Source organism: Centrocercus urophasianus, unplaced genomic scaffold, assembly GCF_019232065.1.
Source record: "Centrocercus urophasianus isolate 14NV4802_14NV808 unplaced genomic scaffold, USGS_Curo_1.0 seq_10, whole genome shotgun sequence".
NCBI classification, from domain to species: Eukaryota; Metazoa; Chordata; class Aves; order Galliformes; family Phasianidae; genus Centrocercus; species Centrocercus urophasianus.
In genome coordinates this window covers 81,938,580-81,960,553 of record NW_024884142.1, presented here as the reverse complement: position 1 = coordinate 81,960,553, position 21,974 = coordinate 81,938,580, and the positions used below count along the sequence as shown (strand labels likewise).

At 39.3% G+C, this 21,974-nt stretch overlaps 1 protein-coding gene across 2 annotated transcripts; it reads left to right on the top strand.

Moving 5' to 3' along the window:
- Positions 1–54: 54 nt before the first annotated feature.
- Positions 55–20,934, top strand: INTS7 (integrator complex subunit 7). Of its 2 annotated transcripts, XM_042817698.1 has the most exons (20): positions 55–146; positions 241–370; positions 1,003–1,149; positions 3,164–3,301; positions 3,652–3,698; positions 4,060–4,259; positions 5,540–5,662; positions 6,087–6,204; positions 7,132–7,266; positions 7,809–7,906; positions 8,533–8,772; positions 10,686–10,823; positions 11,685–11,891; positions 14,704–14,898; positions 15,376–15,479; positions 15,849–15,917; positions 17,040–17,172; positions 18,386–18,484; positions 19,301–19,486; positions 20,315–20,934. In XM_042817698.1, exons 1-20 carry the CDS (start codon positions 56–58, stop codon positions 20,600–20,602), a joined length of 2,886 nt encoding a protein of 961 aa, XP_042673632.1. In that variant the 5' UTR covers position 55; the 3' UTR covers positions 20,603–20,934. The 2 variants fall into 2 exon arrangements, 1 of the variants encoding a protein (XP_042673632.1); XR_006168645.1 differs by lacking the exon at positions 20,315–20,934 and having other exon boundaries at positions 17,040–17,150; positions 19,301–19,387.
- Positions 20,935–21,974: the final 1,040 nt, after the last annotated feature.

The window sequence follows — 21,974 nt, the reverse complement described above, 5'->3', positions numbered from 1 at the left end:
CCGTCGTGGCGGGAGGACGGCCGCGCACGCGCGTTGAGCGGCCGCGGGGTTCGCGATGGCGGCAGGCGGGAAGTCGTTCTTGGCGGACGCGGGGTACGGCGAGCAGGAGCTGGACGCCAACTCCGCCCTCATGGAGTTGGACAAGGGTGAGGACCGAGGCTGAGGGAGCGCGAGGCTGGGGTGTCGGGCGGGGCCCGGCGGGTGCCGCTGTAGCACTCAGCGTTGCGGTGCTCTGTGTAGGCCTGCGGTCCGGCAAGCTGGGCGAGCAGTGCGAGGCCGTCGTGCGCTTCCCTCGGCTCTTTCAGAAGTATCCCTTCCCCATCCTCATCAACTCAGCCTTCCTGAAGTTGGCCGACGTCTTCAGGGTCGGGTGAGTAGCGTGGTATAATTCCGCTGGGGACAATTCTCCATAGGTGCCTTCAAAATCGTAGCTAATGAATGAACGATTGACTCTGCAAGTCCCTTCTGAGAGGAACGAGAATACCAGAGCTTTTCCAAGTGCCCTGAGCCTAACTGAGCTGTGTCTGCCATGCAGCTTGCAGTAGCACACAGACATCTATGTTTCTGTTGTGGAATCTTTGCCATTGAGTGCAGGAAGGAATACAGACTCGTTCGTGCTTGGCAATGGCTGTTGGGCTTCTCTGTCTTAGTTTTTGCCACAGTTTTCCAGTAGAATCACATCTGGTAGTGTGTGCAGCACCTACACGTGCTTATGCTCGTAGTCACTGCTATCAATGGGTTCATTTCCCCAGGAGTGTTGGACCCACATTCGTAGGACATTACTTGTGCTTTGAAGCAATAGGAGGTTTGTCCCTTGTACTACAAAATAGTAGTGCATTCATATTCCATCTTTAACTGTATCAGCCTACTCGAACTATTTCTAAAGCACAGATCTTTGTTGTGGTTAACTCTCCGAAGTTTTTCATAATACATTTAGTTTGGAAGTGTTTGAATCTATATTACCAAACAGCTCAGTAAAGATAAGCTTGTGTCTTCTGATAGAAACAACTTCCTGAGGCTGTGTGTGCTGAAAGTTACCCAGCAGAGTGAGAAGCACCTAGAGAAGATCCTCAACGTGGATGAGTTTGTGAAGAGAGTTTTCTCGGTGATTCACAGCAATGACCCTGTTGCTCGGGCTATCACACTTCGGTAGGCAGCACAGAAATTAACATGACTTACTTTAAAGCTGTAACTCGTTATATGTGTGCTAATCTGTTCTAAACAAAATCAGCAACTACTCAGAGTATAGGAGATGTCTTCCACTCTCATCATAAAGACAAAAGCAGGGACATCTCACAGGGAGTGAGCAGTGGGGATCTGTAAGTGGAAGAACAAGGTTTTTGCATGTTTGTATTTGTGATGTGAGAATCGTGCAGGTGGCTCCAGGCAAGATGGGATTGGTGGTATTCAGATGTTGTGTGCAGTCCAAAGATAAAAGAAACGATTGTATGTGTAACCCAGATGTATCTACACAAAACCTACATGCGTTATGTGATATATTTAAAACAAGACCAAAAGGGAAGTGCTTCCATATATGTCAAAATAACTTTTGCTAACTTGCAGACTCTTTTGTTAAATTGCAAACTAAACTGATTTATGGGAACTTTGTTATACTTTCATTTATCCTTCATTTGTTGTTGTCCTAGATGCTTACTGCTTGTTTGTCTGTAATCCACAATGTCTGAGGAGGTGCACTTGTGTTATTGATTGCTGTGGCCTTCCTAGGAATCCTGTGGGTGGAAAAACACCCACACTTTAAGCTATCTTTAATGTTGCTGTTCTGCTGCTTTGGTGTCTGTATCTCTAACAGTACCCAGTAATCTTTTCTGCATCTTCAACTCTTGTGCAGCTGAATTAAAATGTGAACAGAGCACTCCTTCTCCCTTGTTTATTCTTTTCTCCTATCCATCCAGAGCTGTTATTGATCCCACTGTTGAAAGAAGGGAGTCATTAACAGAGTTTTTTTTTTTACTAGCTCACACACCCATTTCTTTTTATATTTTTGAAATTATGCTTTGGTGCATTAGGGTCTCAGAAATGTGAGAGTGCAATGTATCTATATGTTTTCTTGTAGTATCACTTCAGTATTCTAACGTAAGTCTATGCTTGTTGCCTGGTGTTGAGAGACATCTTGACAGATAACCAGAAGTCCCAGGGATTAGCTTAGTTTGCATTAACTACAAATCAGGGTGCAGCAGGTGGAAGATAGGTTACAGTAGCTCTTGCTTTCAGCTCTATAGAAGTTTTCAGTCTTGCCCTTCTCCAGTAGCGTCAGTAAGAAAGAAAGATCCAAACCACACTTTGTGTAGGGGCACAGTGCGTTGCCAGGTAGCTCTGTGTAAATACTTACATAGAAGTCTTGCTCATATTACCATGGATGCAAATTCTTGTATTGATTCTGGTTGACTGTAAACATTTCTGAAAATAACTGTGAGGTGATTGATGGTATTGATACTTGAATTTGTTCTTTTTTTTCTGTTGGTTAAACAGAAGATATTGTGCTATTCCCAATACTAACTGTTTCAGACCAGCATAGGATCTTAGAAACAAATGATGAAAGTCTGACGTTTGTTTTTTTTTTTTCATTATAGTGACTCTAGAAGTTTTGCTTTCTTAGCACTTAGTTAATGTTTATGACTTCTCAGGCATGTATCACTTCAATTTGAAGACTTGATGGGAAGGATAGAAAAGGTGGAAACAACTTTAAAGTGCTATTTCGGTTCTCCTAAACTATCAAATGTCTGACTTTTAAATTGCATGATGTATACTTTGTGTATGTGTGCAGTAATACATTTTAGCATTAAATCTGTGGCATTGATATCAGAGCTTGAACACAAAAGCGTCTTAAACGCTCAGTGTACCCTGTGCCATAGTGTGCTCCTAGTTTTATAACAGTTCTTGCTTTCCACTAATGATACTCCAATATGGTTACTTTTTTATTGTTTGTTTTTATTAAATAACTAACAGAAGATGGATACCAGTACTTCCACATTATAGTTACATGCCTACTGTCAGTGTGTCTTTTTCTGTAGTGAACATAAAAGAGCCCTCAATTATATAAAAATGAAGACTTTAAGCCAGTCCTTCTGCACTTCTCTTTGATTTTATCTTGTATTACTTCATATTCCTTGTGCTTGCTCATTTTCCTGGTCTGTGTCTGTAGGATGTTGGGCAGCATGGCATCTATTATTCCAGAAAGGAAGAATGCACATCACAGTATTCGTCAGAGTTTGGATTCACATGATAATGTGGAAGTTGAAGCTGCTATTTTTGCTGCTGCCAACTTTTCTGCACAGTCAAAGTAAGGTGGATTTTTTTACCCCCTTGTTTTTCACATTACGAAGAATAAGAACTCCAGTGTCACTCACAGAACTTTAGTATTTTCTTCAGTGGTGTTAGAACATCCTTTATAGCTGGTATGTGTCATAACAGTTCTGTAGGGAAATCTGAAATCAAGTCTAAAAAAAACTTTGAAATGTATTTGAAAGCTTCCATTTTATTGTTTGGTTATGCACCTATGTAGGGGTTCTAAAATAGCTTAAGTTTTGGCAAGCATTCTTGTGATGATTTTTATTGTTAAAATGCAGTGTTTGGTTCTGTTGATTTTTAATCTATTTGTTTTCATTTCACCTGTGCTTTTTTTCTCTGCAGGGACTTTGCTGCAGGAATATGTAACAAAATCAGTGAGATGATTCAAGGTATGTACAAATACTGAGTGATATCTGAGAGTTCTTTTTTATATGTACATATATATAAAATATCACTATACCGTTGTCCTTATCCCCAAACAATTCCAGTTTTATAGTTAAATTAGGTAACAAATAATCCAATACCTCTTCTACGTGTACTCTTAAAATTTGAGTTTTCAAAACACTCCTGAACTCTTAGAATACTTGATACTGCTGTGCTTAAGCTGCCAGCCAGAGAACAGGTTATTTGAAGCTAATGCAGCAGTCTGCACAGACTGCATTGATAGCAGTACTGGTAATGCATACTGTGTGTCTTAGTACTACTAAAAGCCTCTACAACAGCCTGGCAATGTCTCTCTTCCTGTTACAGGTTTAGCTACACCCGTGGACTTGAAATTGAAGTTGATCCCTATTCTTCAGCACATGCATCATGATGCTAGCCTGGCCTCCAGCTCCCGGCAGCTGCTTCAGCAGTTGGTAACATCATATCCTTCCACCAAGATGGTCATTGTTACTCTGCACACGTTCACTCTGCTTGCTGCGTCGTCTTTGGTTGACATTCCTAAGCAGGTAATTCTTCTTTCAAATGAATTTACACAGCATGTTTAGAACAAAACAAAACCCTAGACTTTCACCATCAGCTGACATCTGAAGATAAATTGTGATGGATATGCTAAGATGATTGTTCCTATGTTGCCATAGAGACAGAGTACGTTGCAGCTGCTGTCACTTCCAGATAGCCCCCTCCAACACAGAGACCTTTTTCATAGTTCATAAATTGTCTGTCTTGGAAAAGAGTAATGAAATAGAGAAAGAAAATGATTTTTTTTTTTTTTTTTGAAACTTTCTTTTTGCCTCTAGAACCCAGGCTTCCTTGCTGTGTGTTTTCCCTGCTGTATATTTTCTTCAGATAGTGGGTGTGCCTTTTACCATTCATGTGTACAAGGGAATGAATAATTCAACAGCAGAGAGTATGTTTAAAAATGAAATTAAAAATTTTTCTTGCAAGACTGAGTCTATTGCTATAGCTTATGTTTTTAAACCAAGTTATGAGAAAGCAGTGATGAGCAAAATATAATGCTTTTATGTTTAGATAATGGGCTTTGTGATTGTGATTTATATAGCAAGTATGAACGCACAGTAGCATTTGAGACTCATCTAACTAATTATTGTAAAGTCATAAAAGTCTATTTTAAGCCCATACATCTGTGGAAGGCTGATGTCTGTTCGACTTATGGCATTGATTTGTTTGAAACTTTTCAGAAATAGTAGTGAATTTGAGCTAACTGAAACAACATTCAAGCATTTTACATGCTTTTTATAAAGTAAGCGTGGACTTAAAAGACTATTTCTGCAAACAGCCTATGTTGCACATGTAAATCAGGAAGCCTGGGTGTGTGGGTTTCTTGCTATTTTTTTTCTGTGACACAGTTTATATCTGTGCTGCTGTTGACTGCAGATTGTGGAGACACCTGCATTAGTGTCAGATGCCTGAAATATTTGCTGCTGGTGCAATTGTGACAATGCAAAGTGTTGACTGAGTTCTTTGGGAGTGTTTTACCAGTATTTCTGTGAGAGCAGGAATAGCTCTTAGGGCTTCTTTGGGGTATGCAGGGTGGTGCAGAGAAGTGTACTTGAGCAGACAGGAGAAGAGGATAGCAGAAAGCATCTGTTGGATTCATTTCACTTGCCATGGAACTGTAGTACAGTCTTTGCCATGTGGGAAGCATGCAGACAGGTAATGCATAGCAGTTTCAGATGAGTGTTCTCAAAATTCCTTGATGAATATTGAATGGATTTCCTTCTAGTACAATCTCTTTCCCTTAAATGATGAATTTACCTTTTTACAGGTCCAGCTTTTGTTGCAGTACTTGAAGAATGACCCCAGAAAGGCTGTGAAGAGGCTTGCAATCCAAGATTTAAAGCTTTTGGCCAACAAGATGCCACATACATGGAGCCGAGAAAATATTCAGGTTAATACATTTTTAGGCAAAAGTTTGTTATGAAACTGCATTTAGTTGTGGAATTCTTTCCAAGAGAACAATTTGTAAGGGAAAGGAATGAAAAAAAGAAAATATGCTTCTATGTCCTTGAATTAGGCTCAATCTGCAAAGCAGAGTAGCCAAAAATTAATGACCAATTGAAGAAATGTAACCGAGGAGAAGTGTGTGTCACTGGCTTTAGAAACTGGTTCTGTTGATTCTTAGCAGTTAGTTAGGATACATGCAAGACGTTTTTTAGGTGCTCGTCAGGTGAGCAAGGAAGTTCTGGTTTGACTTCAGTTTTGTCTGTTTTGGTATAGGTCCTTCCTTACAAACAAACACAACTAAACCTTTAGTACAGATAGTTCATGGAACTTCCTTCTGTTTGCGTCTTTTCCCGTCTCTTAACCCATAGGCACTGTGTGAATCTGCTCTTCACACTCCGTATGACAGTTTGAAGCTGGGCATGCTGTCTGTTCTTTCCACGTTATCGGGGACCATTGCCATTAAACAGTACTTCAGCAGTGCTCCAGGTAAGAAAACTAGATGTGATGATGATTTTTGGCATTTTTGGAACACTAGCTATCTACTTCTGAACAGTTTAATCTAAACATCGTGCATATCTGGAAGTATTTTTGAACTTCAGAGCACTAGAGAGAGTCAGACTGTGTTTATTGTATGTGAACTTGAAATGAGGGAGCACGCACCAAAGACAGTCATGGCCTAAGATTCTGTTGTAGATTTTGTGGCTAATAAGCTCTGTGAAAGTTTTGTTTACCTTTGGATTTTCAACCTCTCTACATAAACTAAAGAAACAGTTTGCCTCTTAAATGGGCAGTCTGTATTCTGCTTAAGGCGCTTTGAAACCACTACTTGTGTAGTGTCTTAGTGTGAATGAAGGGAATAGAGAAGCATAGAGGCTTTGTAGTTGAGAAGGAGCAGACATTCTGAAACAGGCAAAGGTATCTCATTCTGAAAATGGAGATGATACTGTCTTTAATGTCTTCTTGAAATGCCTTAATGAGTATAGTGAGCCTGACAACACTGGTTGCAGGAAAGAAGAAAAGCAGTATGTTTTCATTAGTTATTCTGGCATGTCTTAATATGCTCAATATTATTCTGGCATGTCTTAATATGCTCAATAGATTTTTTTTTTTTTTTTTTTTTGTCAGTAAAATCTTAGGGACCAGTCTAAAGATCTCCAAGTTCCTGAAACATCAGCCTTTAGACCTGAATACTCTTTTCCTGTGTGCACCTAAGTTGTGTTTAGGAAAGAGGAGACAGTCTCTGTGTTGGTGTGTGTATAGGAATATATGTTAAAATGGTAGGATAAAAAAATATGAAGTAAAATAATTTTAAGAAACCAAGCACCATAAATCAATATAGATTTTGTACAGGAATATACTTGAAAGTTTCATAGTTATGTGCTGTTATGTCTGCTTTGCCTTATCTTCATTTAGGAGCAGCGGCTACAACTGCAAGGTCATTTGATTTAGTAAAATTAGCACAGGAGTGCTGTTACCATAATAACCGTGGCATTGCAGCTCATGGTGTGAGAATTCTGACAAATATATCAGCCTCTTGTCAGGAAAAAGGTAAATGAGAGCAAGGACAATGAAATAAATTTATTTGCAATCAGGCTTATGCACTTCATATATTATTAACTGGTTTTGTCCATGAATTTTTCTGTAAGTCTGTCTGATCCTCTTCATCTGGTTATGGGGACTACAATCTCTACAAATGTTTTGTGGGATTTTGTGAATGGTTGGGAAGATTCCATCTTCTGCTGATTTGTAAAAAAGTTAATGGAGGCAGTAGAACTGCTAAAATAAAGGCTTGTCTTACTTTTGCTATAAACCACTGAATTGTCTGTTAGCCTTTGATAGCTCTTGGCCCAAAATCTGCTGCAAAGGAATAATGGAACATCTGGAAGTTGTAGTCCAGAATTTTATGCTCACCCTACAAATGTCACAGTTAATGTGACTGCTGAATAATTACCTGAGACACAGAACTGCTTCCAGTTAAAGTAAGTCAGAATCATTAGAATATTCATCTGTCACCAACACCACAGTAAGCATTACATTGATTAAAGTCAGGAACTGTGAAAGGGAACTAACTGACTGTTTCTTTTTCTTAGATCTTCTGCCTTTGGAGCAAGATGCTGTTTTTGGCTTAGAATCTCTTCTTGTTCTCTGTAGTCAAGATGACAGTCCAGGAGCTCAAGCAACTTTAAAGGTGACAGTACTGTTGTGTTTCATTGGCACTGCTGTAAGTTATAGTAATGGTTTCTATAGGAGAAGAGCTAAAGCGTATCAGATCTTTCTGGTGGAAACATAACATACTGAATGGAAAGAAATCAATGTTTTTCTATGTCTTGTCAGTAGTTAGGAGTTCAGAGTGATAGTACATGACTGCGGTGTGATTGCTTTCAACTCTAGTATAAGTTATTTTCATGGAGGGGAGAGAAGGTGGACTTTTCTGAGGTACAGCTGTAATAAAACAAACTTGAACGAGGGATGGAGATGTCTCTAGAGAGCAAAGATTCTTGGGAAGGGAGAACCCATTTTTTCTGAGATGGGGATGCAATCTGCAAGATAGATGCTGCTATGAAGTATCTTTTTTAATTGTCCCACTTCATGACCTGCTACCAGCAATTTTATTTAGTTATGTCCCTGTAAAGGCATGAGAAGAATTGTTTCCTGGTATCTTTGTGCTTTGAGTTTAGAGATGGATGCTTATGCTCTAAGGAAGTCTCCTTTTTGTGTATTTTTGTAATCACACTTGCAGCAAAGTGTGTGTTTTGATTTTACTTCTAAGTAAGAATTGTATTAATTGTACCTGTTGATGTTTATGAATTGCAGATCACCTTAACTTGTATGGTGAAGTTGGTCAAGTGCCGTCCTCACCTGAGCCAGTCAGTGGTTGAATCTCTGCTGACACAGCTGCACAGTGCTCAGGATGCTGCTAGGATTCTCATGTGCCACTGTTTAGCAGCTATTGCCATGCAGCTGCCTGTGTTAGCCGACGGCATGCTAGGAGATCTGATGGAGCTCTATAAAGTGATTGGACAATCTACCACAGATAAAAAACAGGAACTCTTGGTAAGACTTCCTTCTAGAGAATAAACCTTGATGGGCAAAATCATAGAATGATAGAATGGTTTGGATTAGAAGGGATGTTAAAAACCATCCAGTTCCAACCTCACTGCTGTGGGCAGGGATACCTTCCACTAGAACAGATTGTTCAAAGCTTCATCCAACCTGGCCATCAACACCTCCAGGGATGAGGTATCCACAGCTTATCAGGGCAGCCTGTGCCAGTGTCTCACCACCCTCAAAATGTAGAATTTCTTCCTTATGTCTAATCTAAATCTACTCTCTTTGAGTTTAAAGCCATTACCCCTTCTCCTATTACTACACACCCTTGTTTTTAAAAAAAAAAAAAAAAAAAAAAAAAATCCTCTCCAGCTTTCTTTGTAGCTTCGTTTGGGTACACAAAGGCTATATAATGGTCTCCCTGGAGCCTTCTCTTTGTCAGGCTGAACAGCCCCAACTCTCTCAGCCCTCTTCTAAGGGTGAGTGCTCCAGCCCCCCCATCATCTTTACAGCCTCCTCTGAACCTCACATAACGGATCTGTGCTGCTCTTATCCTGGGGGTCTCAGACCTGCATGCAGTACTGCAGGTGGGGTCACACAAGATCAGAGTAGGGGGAAACAATTGCCTCCTTTGACCTGCTGATCACACTGCTTTTGATTCAGCCCGGGACATGATTGGCACTCTGAGCTTCAGTCATATGCTGCCATCTCACATTGAGATTGACTTCAGCTAACACCCCCTAGTCCTTTGCCTCAGGGCTGCTCTGAGTCCATTCTCTGCTCAGTCTCTATCTGTGCTTGAAATTGTCCCAACCCAAGTGCATGGCATAGCATTTGACTTATTGACTAAGAATTTCATACAGACCTACCTCTTAAGCCTGTCCAGATCCCTGTTGGTGGCATCCTTTCCCTCCAGTGTGTTGACTGCACTGCATAGCTTGGTGTCATCAACATGCTTGTTGAGGGCATACCCAGTTCCACTGTTCAGTCACTGACAAAGATGTAACAAAGTGCCAGTCCAGTACTGACCCCTGAACACCTCTTGTGACTGGGGCCCATCTGGATGTGGAGCCACTGAGTGTGACCACCCAGCCAATTCCTTATCCACCAAGTGTTCCATCCATCAAATCCATATCTCTCCAGAGAAAAGAATGTCATATGGGACAGTGTCAAATACATTGAGTGAGTCCAGTAGGTGGTATATGAAGGAAGAACACCAACACTGTAACCCCATCTGCATAAACTACAATGCATAGTTTTTCTCCTCCCAAAAGGTTAGCTAAAGGCACTTGTTAGGTCCGAGTTGATGTGCCAGCCTATAGTCTCATTTTCAGGTTGTTGTTTTAGATAGTTCAATGGGATAGAATTGAATCATAGATATATGAGATGTGATTCCAGAGTTGTGTTGACTTATGCAGTGTATTCTTCTAGATTTCCCAGCAGATGGCACTGCTTAGACAAAAGTTGGGATAGTAAAATAAGGTTTGCAGAAGAATAAGATGGCAGTTAATTATATCAATTTACATGTGGTAGTCTGGCATGCATTTTAATATACTTTAAAAGACAAAAATACTCTCATTACATCTATTTAGAGATTAATTTATGTTTTGAGAAAGAAATTACAAGCTTCCTGCTTATTTATCTGGAGCCTTTGAACTATCCCAGTGGGAAGTGGCAGTAAAGGTTATTTAAATTAAAGTGAATTTTATCTACAAAAAATATTCTGGTTGCCCCAAATATTGAGATGCACAACTGAGAAGAGTTCTTCTGTTAAAATGTATGTTAAGTCTTTTATGTAGATCCGGGTCCAAAATCAAGCAGATCATTTCTATTGTGCTGAGATGGTTGGGGTTTCTTTTGTTTGTGGTCGTTTGTTCTTGAAAGACAACCTTATTCCTAACCTCTCTGCTCTTCTATAGGTTTCTCTTGCCACAGTGATATTTGTTTCCAGTCAGAAAGCTTTATCTTCAGAAATTAAAACTGTCATCAAACAGCAGCTTGAGAATGCCTCCAATGGATGGACAGCCTACAGGATAGCCAGGCAGGCTTCCAGAATGGTAGGTGAAAATAAAAACCTGGAAGAAAATGGTGTTGTTGAAAGAATTCCAGTGATTTCCTTGAATTGGAAAAAGAATGTAAGGAAGGAAAATAATAGGGCTCAGAACATAGAAAACAATGTGGGCGGGTAGCTGCGGGGAATGTAGCATTTTCCTTCTTAATTCTCTGGAATGTTGATTCCATTCAGAGTGGTCACCCCATCAGGTTGGTTTTCCTAGCCATTCATCTTTCCAGAGTGTTTGAGAAGAGAGAAGCTACTGACTTGGTCTTTATTTTTTTTATGAGCACACCTAATCTTTATTTTCTGGTTGACGTTTAGAAAGTACTACAGGCCATCCTGATTTATGCTTCTCTTCAATGTGAAGAAAGATTGATTTTTCTCTCCCCTTCAATAAAATCATAGCTGGGGTTAGAATTATGCAGAAAGCCTGTTAGGAGATGAGGGGGTAATCAGATAAGGTATGCATTGCAGAGGGGAGGACTGAGTACAGCACTGCTTCAGTACATCAGCCAGGGCTCCTGATTTTAGCTCTGGTCTGACTTGATAATAGTTTCAAACCCAGTGTTACTATGAAGATGAAATATATGTTTTCAGTATTAAAAATAAATACATTTCTAGACTTGTTTCTTATCTTGTTAAGCAGTCTTGTATAAATAATTACTTCATTCAGGCTTATCTTTCCATAAAATAAGGTTTAGTGGTTTTTTGTTATTAGGTTTGTAATGATTAAATGACTAATAAAAGGTTCACTGGTTTTATTTTTGAAGTATGATTAATTCTGGGGAATTGATGTTCTTACACAGTGATTACCCACAGTTTTTTTTCTTGTCCCCTCTTCCAAACCTTCTTATCATTACAGGGTAACCATGACATGGCCAGAGAACTGTATCAAAGCCTGCTGACTCAGGTGGCTTCAGAGCACTTTTACTTCTGGCTGAACAGTTTGAAGGAGTTCTCCCATGCAGAGCAGTGTCTGACGGGTTTGCAAGAGGACAACTACAGCTCAGCACTTTCTTGCATAGCTGAAGCTTTAAAATCGTATCACAAAGGAATAGCATCCCTAACGGTCAGCACAGATCTACTGTAGTGATGATTCTGTGTACCATGGCAGATCTGTTTTGTTTCTGTTCTTAAACTTCTTAAGAGGTGTTAAGGGTGCCAACCTCTTTTTTATGAGAGGGCTGCAGGGAAATCCCCTTTAAAACCCAGAGAGATCTCTTCAGAGAGATCAGCAGCTAAGTTCATTTGCTAGATTTTTTTTTTCCCAGTTTTCCCATTTCTCACTTTCTGCCTTGATCAAATCATGTGATGCTTTTTTTTTTTTAACTTTTTTCTTTTTTTTACTTAAAGTTACTTAATTTAAGTGCTTAATTGTCTTCCTACTGAGTTCATATTGCATTGTGTTTGACAATGTGATCCTGTGGAATTCTAAGAACAGTAAAGCCACACCAATACAGTAAGAGGAGGGAGAACAAGTCAATGTTGTCAAATCCACAGGAATTTGGAGGTGCATATTTTAAGCAAGTATTTTCTGCTTTTCTAAAGTAGGGAAAAAATAAGGCTGTGTGTGGTGTCTCTGAAAAACAGCAACAGAGGCATTCATGACTATGGACTTCCATTTCATGCTGTCATCTTAACAAAAGGTGTTCCATCTTCATACAGCACTTCTAAATGAAGCAGCTTACTACTTTTGCAGTTGTCAGTGTCATGTCAGCTCAGATATTAGTATTAATAAAGCTCAGATATACTGTTTTTTAATAATCTGCCACTTGGATAACATGGAAGGTTATAAATATTATGCCTTTATCCTCTGAGAGAAAGCTCTGTAAGTATTTGCCTTTAAGTTGTTGGCTAAGTGGATAAGGCTTTTCATTCAACACTTAAGGCTTCTCTAACATCTAGAAGCCATTGGAGGGGGCATCTAACTGGACATGAATATTTAATCCAGGCAGGGAAGTGGTTCAGCAAATTAAATAGTCTTTCCCTGGAGTCTGTTTTTTTTTTTTTCTTTTTGTCATTGAAAAATTACTTTCCTCATCTCTTCTACTGGTCTTCTTGAAAATTGGGGTCCACAGGTTTCAGAGAGCTAGAGAAGAGGAAGCTGCTTTATCTTTATTTTTGTTGTTGTTATTTGCTAGCTGTTCCTGACTTACTGCATCTCTCTTGACAAATTTCTCCCTGTGCTCAAATCTCAGCTGTGAAAGGAGCCTTTCTCAGCTTAGGTCTGTGTAACTCAATGTTTTTTTAAAAGAGGAACAAAGTGTCACTAAGGATGCATGGTAGTCTAACTGCAGAATACTTCAGCTGTCCCTTCCGTCTGACTTCAGCTTTTCTGTTGCTTCTGTTTTAATGTAGTGCATGACTCAGCACTGTTGGTGCTGCAGACCATTAATGCCTGTGTAGTTGGGCCACCTTGTAACTACACAGTAGTAGTTACCACCTACACAGTGGTAATCCTGCAGACATTCTGCAATGATGACATATCCAGACAGTGACTGATCTTATCAGAATATTTCTCAATTCCTTCTTGATACACATGCAAGAAGGAAGGTTGCATTGGGTGTATGCAAAGTGTTTTTTCTGGTGAGTTTCTCCTCTTGAGGACTGAACCTAACTTCTTTACAGATGAGAGAAATGTGTGGGATGGGGAATTACAAAGTGCATAGGCCCCCAGTCCCATCTGTCTTGCTGTGTGCTTTCTTGCATAGTTAGCAAAGGTTTTGAAATAGGACTCTTTGGCACAGAACTTGCATTTCCTTAGAAACTCCTGCTTGTTTTTTCACTACTGGTAAAGTAGAGACAGAGCTTGAACAAAGCATATGTACGATGAAGTAGTGCTAACTCAAAGCATGTTAAGTAGTGTCATTTGAAGAACTTAACTGAGCTGAAGAACTTTCTATGTCGTTTTCAGAAGAACTGTAACTTAGTTATTGCCCATGTGTTACGGGTAATATAAATTGCAGTGTTAATGAGGCAAGCTTGTATCTCCATCTACAAGAATCAAGTCCAGTTTGCTGTACTGAGAACTTCTGGCTTTTTATAGTGGTTGGTTGATATTTCCTTAGTTTCACCCATGGTAAGCCAGTTCTCAGATGACGTGGGACACTTTGTGATAAACTTGTTTGTTTTCCTGCCAGCAAAAGAAAAAAAAAGTTCTTGATAATGTGTTGGATGCATCCTAGCTTGGATTTTTGGCTTGACTAACATCAAATATTGAGTGCTGCAGTTTGCCCTCCTGGGTGTCTTTAGCTGTCACAGGTGGTTCTCCAAGTCAAATGAGCTCTTAGGGAACAGAATTGCATAGAGCAGTAACCTTAGATTAATAGCAACATGTCTTTCCTCCTGGAGTTCTGTTGATCATTCTTGGTTGTCACTGCCTTCATGAAATATAAGGAGCCTTTGTAGTACACAACTCAGAGAAAGTCAAAGGTGGTTACTACTGCTTTTAGTACTGGGTGGCTTTAGCTGGTCCTTTATCATTCTGGCTCATCCAAAGATTGACTTGCAGTCCTCTCTGCTTCTTTGCCTTTCAATTCAGTGTGCCCTCTCATGGTAGGGGCTGTCTGGACTGTGTGGCTTTAAAGGTCCAATAGCTTGCCCTTTGAAGAAGGGGAAATAAGTGCTCAAATGGGTCAAGTCACAGTTGTTACAAGCATGATACACTTGATGGCATAGTAATTACCTAAATTTTTCTACCTTGTATATTTGGTATGATTTAAATTGAGCAAATCTATTGGGTTTGTTTTCAAAAATCAGCTTTAGTAGTGAGCCAGAGAGTATAGTTGTCTGATGAGAACACAGTTTAGTGACATTGCAAAGTTATTTTACTATGTTTGCTTTTGACCTCAATTAGCAACATTACAATTACTGTGTTTCAGGCTGCAAGTACACCGCTTAATCCTCTGAGCTTTCAGTGTGGATTTGTGAAACTCAGGATTGACCTTCTGCAAGCTTTTTCTCAACTTATTTGTACCTGCAACAGCCTGAAAACAAGTCCACCACCAGCTATTGCCACAACGATTGCTATGACATCAGGCAATGATCTCCAGAGGTGTGGGCGCATCTCTAACCAGGCATGTGTTCTTGTTCCATTCTTGTATAGTTATGTTTAGGATATCAGTATGTATTTTGCTTCTCAGCAGGTATCATAGGTTAAGGTTAGAAGGGGAAAGTTTTTACAGAGATAGTGGTGAGGTGCTGGCGCAGCTGACCAGAGAGGTTGTGGATGCCCCATCCCTGAAGGCATCCAGACCAGGCTGCACAGAGCCCCATCCAACCTGGGTTGTTCAAGTTAGTTTTGTTTTTAATCTCAAAATGGTATGCTGTTTTGTTGTTTGTTAGTTTTTTGTTTTTTACATGAAGAATATCTGTTTAAATCATGAGTAATACTCTGTCACTGAAGTGCTTTTTATCCATGGGAGGAGGGAAAAATTTTATGTATCTTTGAGAGTGTGTTTTATTTCTTCAGTGGTGTTGAATAGTGTAGGGATTTTCTGGATGCGCAGGCTGTTTTTCTTCTGTTATTTTGACTGGTAAAATTGTCTCTGTAGATGAAGTTATCAATGGAGGAATTCCGAAACCTGGCTGTGCGTTATGGAGATCTGTATCAGTCATCTTTTGATGCAGACTCAGCAACTCTAAGGAATGTTGAACTGTATCCTTTTAAAAGCTCAGGATTTGTCCTCTTAGATTCTCATTGGGACAGCACAAAGCTTAGCAGTCCCTTCTCTAGTGAAAGCTAGCACAAAGTCATTTCGAAGCAGTTAACATAAGTCAGGTTACTTAAAACCTATTTGGAAATGTACGTTGATATTATTGTTCAAAATTACTTCATGAGTTAGTTAGGTTTTGAAACAGCATACAATGGGATTTCCATAAGTCTTCGTCTGTTTACCAAAGGAGTAATGGTAGGATTACTTCACAAAAACTAGAGAAATAAGGAAAAGTGCTAGTAAATAGTACTGTATTTCTTGTTTTAGGAACCAAGTTTGTAAGTCTCCTAGCTCCTTAATATTAATATCAGACAACAGCAGAGCTGCCTGTTGATTTCACATGCAATTGAAGCTCTGATTTTGGATCCAGAATCTGCAAAGTAAGTTTTAGAGTTAACTTTCTGCTCCTTTGCTTCTAGTTTCTAAACTCTTGGGACTTCAAATCTAGGAATTCAAGGAATGTTCAGAGAAGCCTCCTTGTGGCCCCTTACAATTTTGCTCTGGCCGGGCTGGAGGACCTGCTGCTGTGCTGTAGCTGGCAGGTTAGGGACTGCATTTCAGGTTCTGCTTTTTATACTTACTCTGCTCTTGAGAGCTGTAGTGCACTCATCTTAAATACAGATTTGAATTAAAATAAGAAAAGACTTTTGATCTGTTGCTGTGTATTTTAATTTTTGCTTTTCTGTGTTAACTGTCATACTTGTAAGTGGAAATAGCAGGTACGTGTTGGTTTCCTTCAGAGTCCTGGAAATGCATGCATTAGATTAGTACAAGATTTTTAAGATATATCAATAATTTCTGGCTTTTTTTTTTGTGTGTGTGTGTGTGTGTGTGTGTGTGTGTGTGTAAGCTTTTACATATTAGCAAAATCGCACTGAAGCAGCTATGAATCAAATCATTCTTCAGAACTCCGGGGCTGTGATTAAAGGGAGGATAATGTGGCTAAACATCTTTATAAATGTGTGTTTCTTGTAACTGGAAATAAAATTGGGCACCCCAAACATCTATCCTACTCATTATGAATTAAGCACTATTTTGAAGATGCCTTAATCATACTTTTTCCTACTGTGTCCTTTAAAAAGTTAGGTTTCTAGGAGGTGGAGCTGTATTCAGAGCATTAGATTATAAGATTCCATATTTATTAACTCTGACTGACATTGTCTGTTTTTGTTGAGTTGTCAAGCTTTTTTAAAAACATTGAGTGCTGCAGGTTGAAATAAAATCCCTTAGGGAATTAAGCACACCCAGACTGTTAGAGCTGTAGTTGCTTCAACTAGGAAAGGATGGGAACGCAAAGTGCTGGGTAAGCTGGAGTTAAGAAAGGGCTTCAATATGTGGAGCAAGTCTGACTGGGAAAACAATAAATCAAACAGTTTGTTTATTTCTTAATGAATTTCAAGTTGTAACAGAGGACGGTCTCGTTGGGCATGTTTCAGAGTGAGCCTCTTGGGCTGGGATGAGGAAAGTATTTTAGGCACAGCAGAATGTTTTTTATTTTCTAGTTTCCAGGAATACAGTTCAAATGGAGCAGCACCTGTTGAGAGTGAATATGAAAGGAGAATGATGTCTGTATTTAATCATGTACTGGAAGAAGTGGAATCCCTCAACAGGAAGTATGCTCCTGTGTCTTACTTGGCAAGTAATAGCTTTACGTATATGTTCTGTAGATGAAGGTGCCTAAACCTCAGGTGATCAAGCAACTGAAGAGCACATTTCAGTTATTTAATGTAAGCTATTAGTGGTACAAGGAACTCAGTTCCTAAGGATATACTCTAATACTTGAAAAAAAGGTTTTGCTAGAACATCTGTAAACTTACTGGCCTGATTAAAAACATGGTTTTTAAAATTCTCGTATTATGAGTGTAGCAGGTGCTGATAAATGTTAGGATAGTTAGAGGTAATACTGAGTCTCTGTCAAATTGATCACTTTAAAATACTGAAGTACTGTTTATTCATGCTGTTGTGGTTCAGGAGTTCCACCTGTAGCACACGCAGTGCTGGAGGGTCCGGCACTAGCCCAGCTTCAGTGTCTGAGCTGTTGGCAGTTAGTGCTGTGTGGCTGGAGTGTAGTGTTTCTCTTATCAATACAGGTCATCGGAAACACAATGTAAAGTGTGCTGAATGCAAAGAGGGAGCTGATAAGAGTACTCCTTTACAGTCCTAATCTGGTGTTGTTGTCTTCTGTTAGTGAAAATCATAAAGCTGTGTGAAATCTTAAAGCACATTGGTGGAAACAGGGCAGCTCACTTGTTAGGACTGGCACCTTCTTGCCTATTTTTTTTACTAAATTCAGCAGTCCTTATGAAATTCCAATTTGCGCAGAAAAGTGAGTTGCCTAAAATGTACCCAAGGTAAACACTGTAAACTTAGTTGCTGTCTGTTCCAGCCCAGCTGGGTGATTTCAGTAGGGCTGCCTTTGCTGATGTTACAATGCAGTGAGGGAAGGAAGAGCAGATAAAAGACTTAAAACTTTTTTGCACCCTGTGAAGTTGTGGGATTTGCCAGGAGTGGATTATTGTTTGTTTGAGGGTCTGTGTTTCAATTCTGTGTTAGGAGTGTTTTAAGCAGATACAGCTAAGCTAACTCTATCACTGGGACTGAAATTATCTAGATTTATATTTTTCTTGGCCTGCTTGTTCTTTCCAGAGCAGAGTACCTTCTTCGTAAAGAAGAGAGCATAAACATAAGCTGAATGTAGTCACTGCCATTGTAGTGGCTTCTGTTACATGACAGTGTCAATATATTTCTGAACTTGTAGTGGAAGCTACTGCAGTTTCATTACCTTAAGTGCATATCTTTTCCATACTGTCTGAAATATTCTTATTTGCTTTGGCTCTGTTTCTTACAGCATACAGCTTGTCTGTGCAGTGCTGTCATTGCCTTGCTGAAGGTACCCCTTTCTTTCCAAAGGTACTTCTTCCAAAAGCTGCAGTCTACAAGCATTAAGGTAAGTGTTGCTCAAATGTGGCCTAAAATCTCTCCTTATAGAACCTACTTCATGAATAGTCATACCAAAGGCATAAAGCTTCAGTATTTTTACTGAAGATACTTAACTGCAATACAGATCTGGGCTTGCCTGTTAGGAATAGCTTAAATAATGTCTGCGTCATAACTGAGTACATATATAATTGTTATGAGACTATGATTTAATCAAACAAATATGATTCAGTTCTTTGATTGCAAGATCTTAAAATAAAATCTGACTAGTGATTTTTCTTGGTTCTGCGTCTGCAGAGCAAATTTTCTAGTCTTAGGAAGACAACTTTTATAAGCCTGAGTTATTTTTCTTCAAAAACCAATATTTGCTATGGAATGGAGTTGTAATATTTATCAGTTAAGTGAGTGAGAACGGCAGTGTGATGCCTTCAGTGGCAAGTTAATTTTGTATTTTTAACTCAAGATCCTTTTTTTTCTGGGGAAATTGTTAGACTGGAGATTGACACTATTTAATCATACAGGCTTTTACTTCTGTATTTGTCTTCATATGCTTAGAGCTTACTTGTGGAAATTTTATAGAGGACTCCTTCTTTTGAAGGTGTTTAATTAAAGAAAGAGATGCAAACACCATGCCTGGTATTGCTGATGATGTTTATAGATTTTAACAGTAATTGTTTCTGCTGCAAAGTGAATGTTTCCATCTTCTGCTTTTCTCTACCAAATCCTTGAAGTTATGCTATAAGAAGGTGCTCTGTTACATCTTGTAATTATTATTGCTTTTAAGGAGGCATGAGGTTACATATTTGTCTGTCATCTTGTGTTGTAGCTTGCTCTATCCCCATCTCCAAGGAATCCTGCAGAACCTATTGCAGTACAGAACAATCAGCAGTTAGCCTTAAAGGTAGAAGGAGTGGTTCAGCATGGATCTAAACCAGGCCTCTTCCGTAAAATCCAATCAGTCTGTCTAAATGTATCTTCAGTACTGCAGAGCAAATCTGGACAAGACTATAAGGTATGGGTAGACAAGAGCAACAAGGAGTCTTAGGCCTTCTCAGTGTATTTTTCATCCTTTTCAGCTTCTGGTTGAAATTAATGTGTTCTTGTCTAATCCTCTCTTGGCATTTGACATTTGGGCACAAGTGGGAGCTGGTCATAGTGCTTGGAAGGAATCTGTGCTTGCTGTATGCTGATAGCTTTTTAGTAACAACTTTCCTTCCAGACTAAAGAGACCCTGTGATGTTGAGAAGTCATTAGGAGTCTGCTTGAGATAAGGAAAACTCAGTCTAGCTGTATACCAATGAAAACTCCAGAGGCACAAAAAAGAGGCAGGAACAGATCACTTATTGCACAGCCGCTGTAACTGCTTACCCTTATTAAGGGTTGGTTTTTTTCTTTTCTTGTAACAGTCCTGTTAATTTCCATTAATCCAGTGGAGTGCCTTATCAAAGACTGCATGTCTGAAGTTCAGTTTATGCTAATGTAATACTTAGTGCAAGGTCTGTTTTGGTGAGTTTGGGGGTTCTTGAGGTTTAGGGGGGAAGTGAATTGCTTCTAAAGCAACAGGATTATAGGAAGTACGTCTGAATTGCATTATTGCAAAACCAGAACACTGGTAAGGGGAAAGACTTCATGTTAGCTACCTTGCTTTTATTGATAGATGCAAAAAAATAAAATTGCATTTATCTATGGAAAAATATGTCAAAACTGATGCAAGCATACATGTGCATTGGTTTAGGAAAATTGAGGACAAAGGTGTTTTTTTTTTTTTTCCTTTCAAACAGAAAATAGAAAACTGATTCTAGCAGGTTATGTAAAATGGTAACCTTTTTTGTGTTCTCAGATTCCTATTGACAACATGACCAATGAAATGGAGCAGAGGGTGGAACCACACAACGACTACTTCAGCACTCAGTTTCTGTTAAACTTTGTGATACTTGGCACCCATAATATTACAGTTGAGTCCTCCGTAATAGATTCCAATGGTATTGTTTGGAAAACTGGGCCTAAAACAACTATTTTTGTTAAATCTCTTGAAGATCCATACTCTCAGCAAGTTCGTCTTCAGCAACAGCAAGGACAGCCACCATCACAGCAGCAACAACAAAGAACAGCATACTCACGGTTCTAATTCCTGGAAGTGACTCTTGTGGTCAGTGACTACTTTGTGCTGGCTAAGGGAAGTGATGTTTTCTGTGCCCACTTAGATTGTTGTGTAGTTAGTTCTGTGGCTGTGTATGTACATGTTCCCAAATGCACGCATGCACATACCCACGACCACAAATAGCTGTAAGGTCCAGGAGATGATTCACCTACTGTATGTGCAACCAGAGATCTGAACTGTTTGTGATTGGTGCTTTCTTCATTGAAGTCTCAGGTTATTGTCTTAACCACACAATCTTTCTTACTGTAACACAGAAAAAGAAAGCAAAGATCTCCAGATTAAAGGGTCAGACAACTTTTTATGTTGTGTAATGAATGTTTGTTTCTTGTTCTGTTATTGATGGATATTTTGCTGAAAACCTGTGATGTCAGCATTCCAAACCAGCTCAGAAACACTGGGGAGCAGAGTTTCCTCGTAGGTCGCATGATATGCAGTGTGTAGCTGAGTGTGTGAGAATTCTACTAGAAGAAACTTAAGCCAGCTCCAATCTTTCCCTGGGTAAGTCTTTATTTTCTGTGAGCCATTAAGATTAACCTTGCTACAATTCAAAAATGCGTTCCTTCTCCAAAGCACTTTGTTCACCTGATCTGCTGGGTGCGTACAACTCCAGAGATTTGCATCAATTCTAGAGCCAGGCAAATAACACTGAAATCTGAAAATCTGAACACTAGGGCTTGGGTGTCGGAGGGAAATGTCTTGTGCTGGCTCATTTGCAGGCTAGTTAAATATGTAGGCCCTGAATCTATTAGAAAACATTCATTTAAACAAAGTAGAGTGTTCTAGGTTATGTAGATTTTGCAGTAAACTTATTTCTTGGCTGCATTTTTGTTTTTAAACACAGTGTGTTTTTATTCCTCATACAGGGTGAGATAAACTTGGCAAACAAGAACCAAGATTTTTCATAGAAATTAATTACTCAAAATAGCAAGAAGTGAGGAAGGATGTTAAAGCTGCAGCAGTGTACAGAAAGCTTCTGCTGATGCCATCAGGGTAAATATGATCCTTTACTATTAATAAAGAAGTTATCTTAACTCCTGTTTCTGGTGCCCATGCCTGAAAATGCACAATGAAGGATCTGTAAAGTAATTCTGTGATATGGGCCCAAGTTAAATCTGGTTAGTGCTTCTCAGCAAACGAAATAGTAACTCAATTGTTGTGCATATTGCACACTAATAATGGCAGATGGTTCAGATGGCTCAGTCATTGGGAAAGTAAGAAAATATTCAATGGCCAGACATTGATCTTGAGCCTCCTGCAAAGAATTCATACAAGAAAAGCTTATGCAGACAGATACCAGTTGCATCATTATGTAATCTTAATGGTGAAGATTATGCTTTAA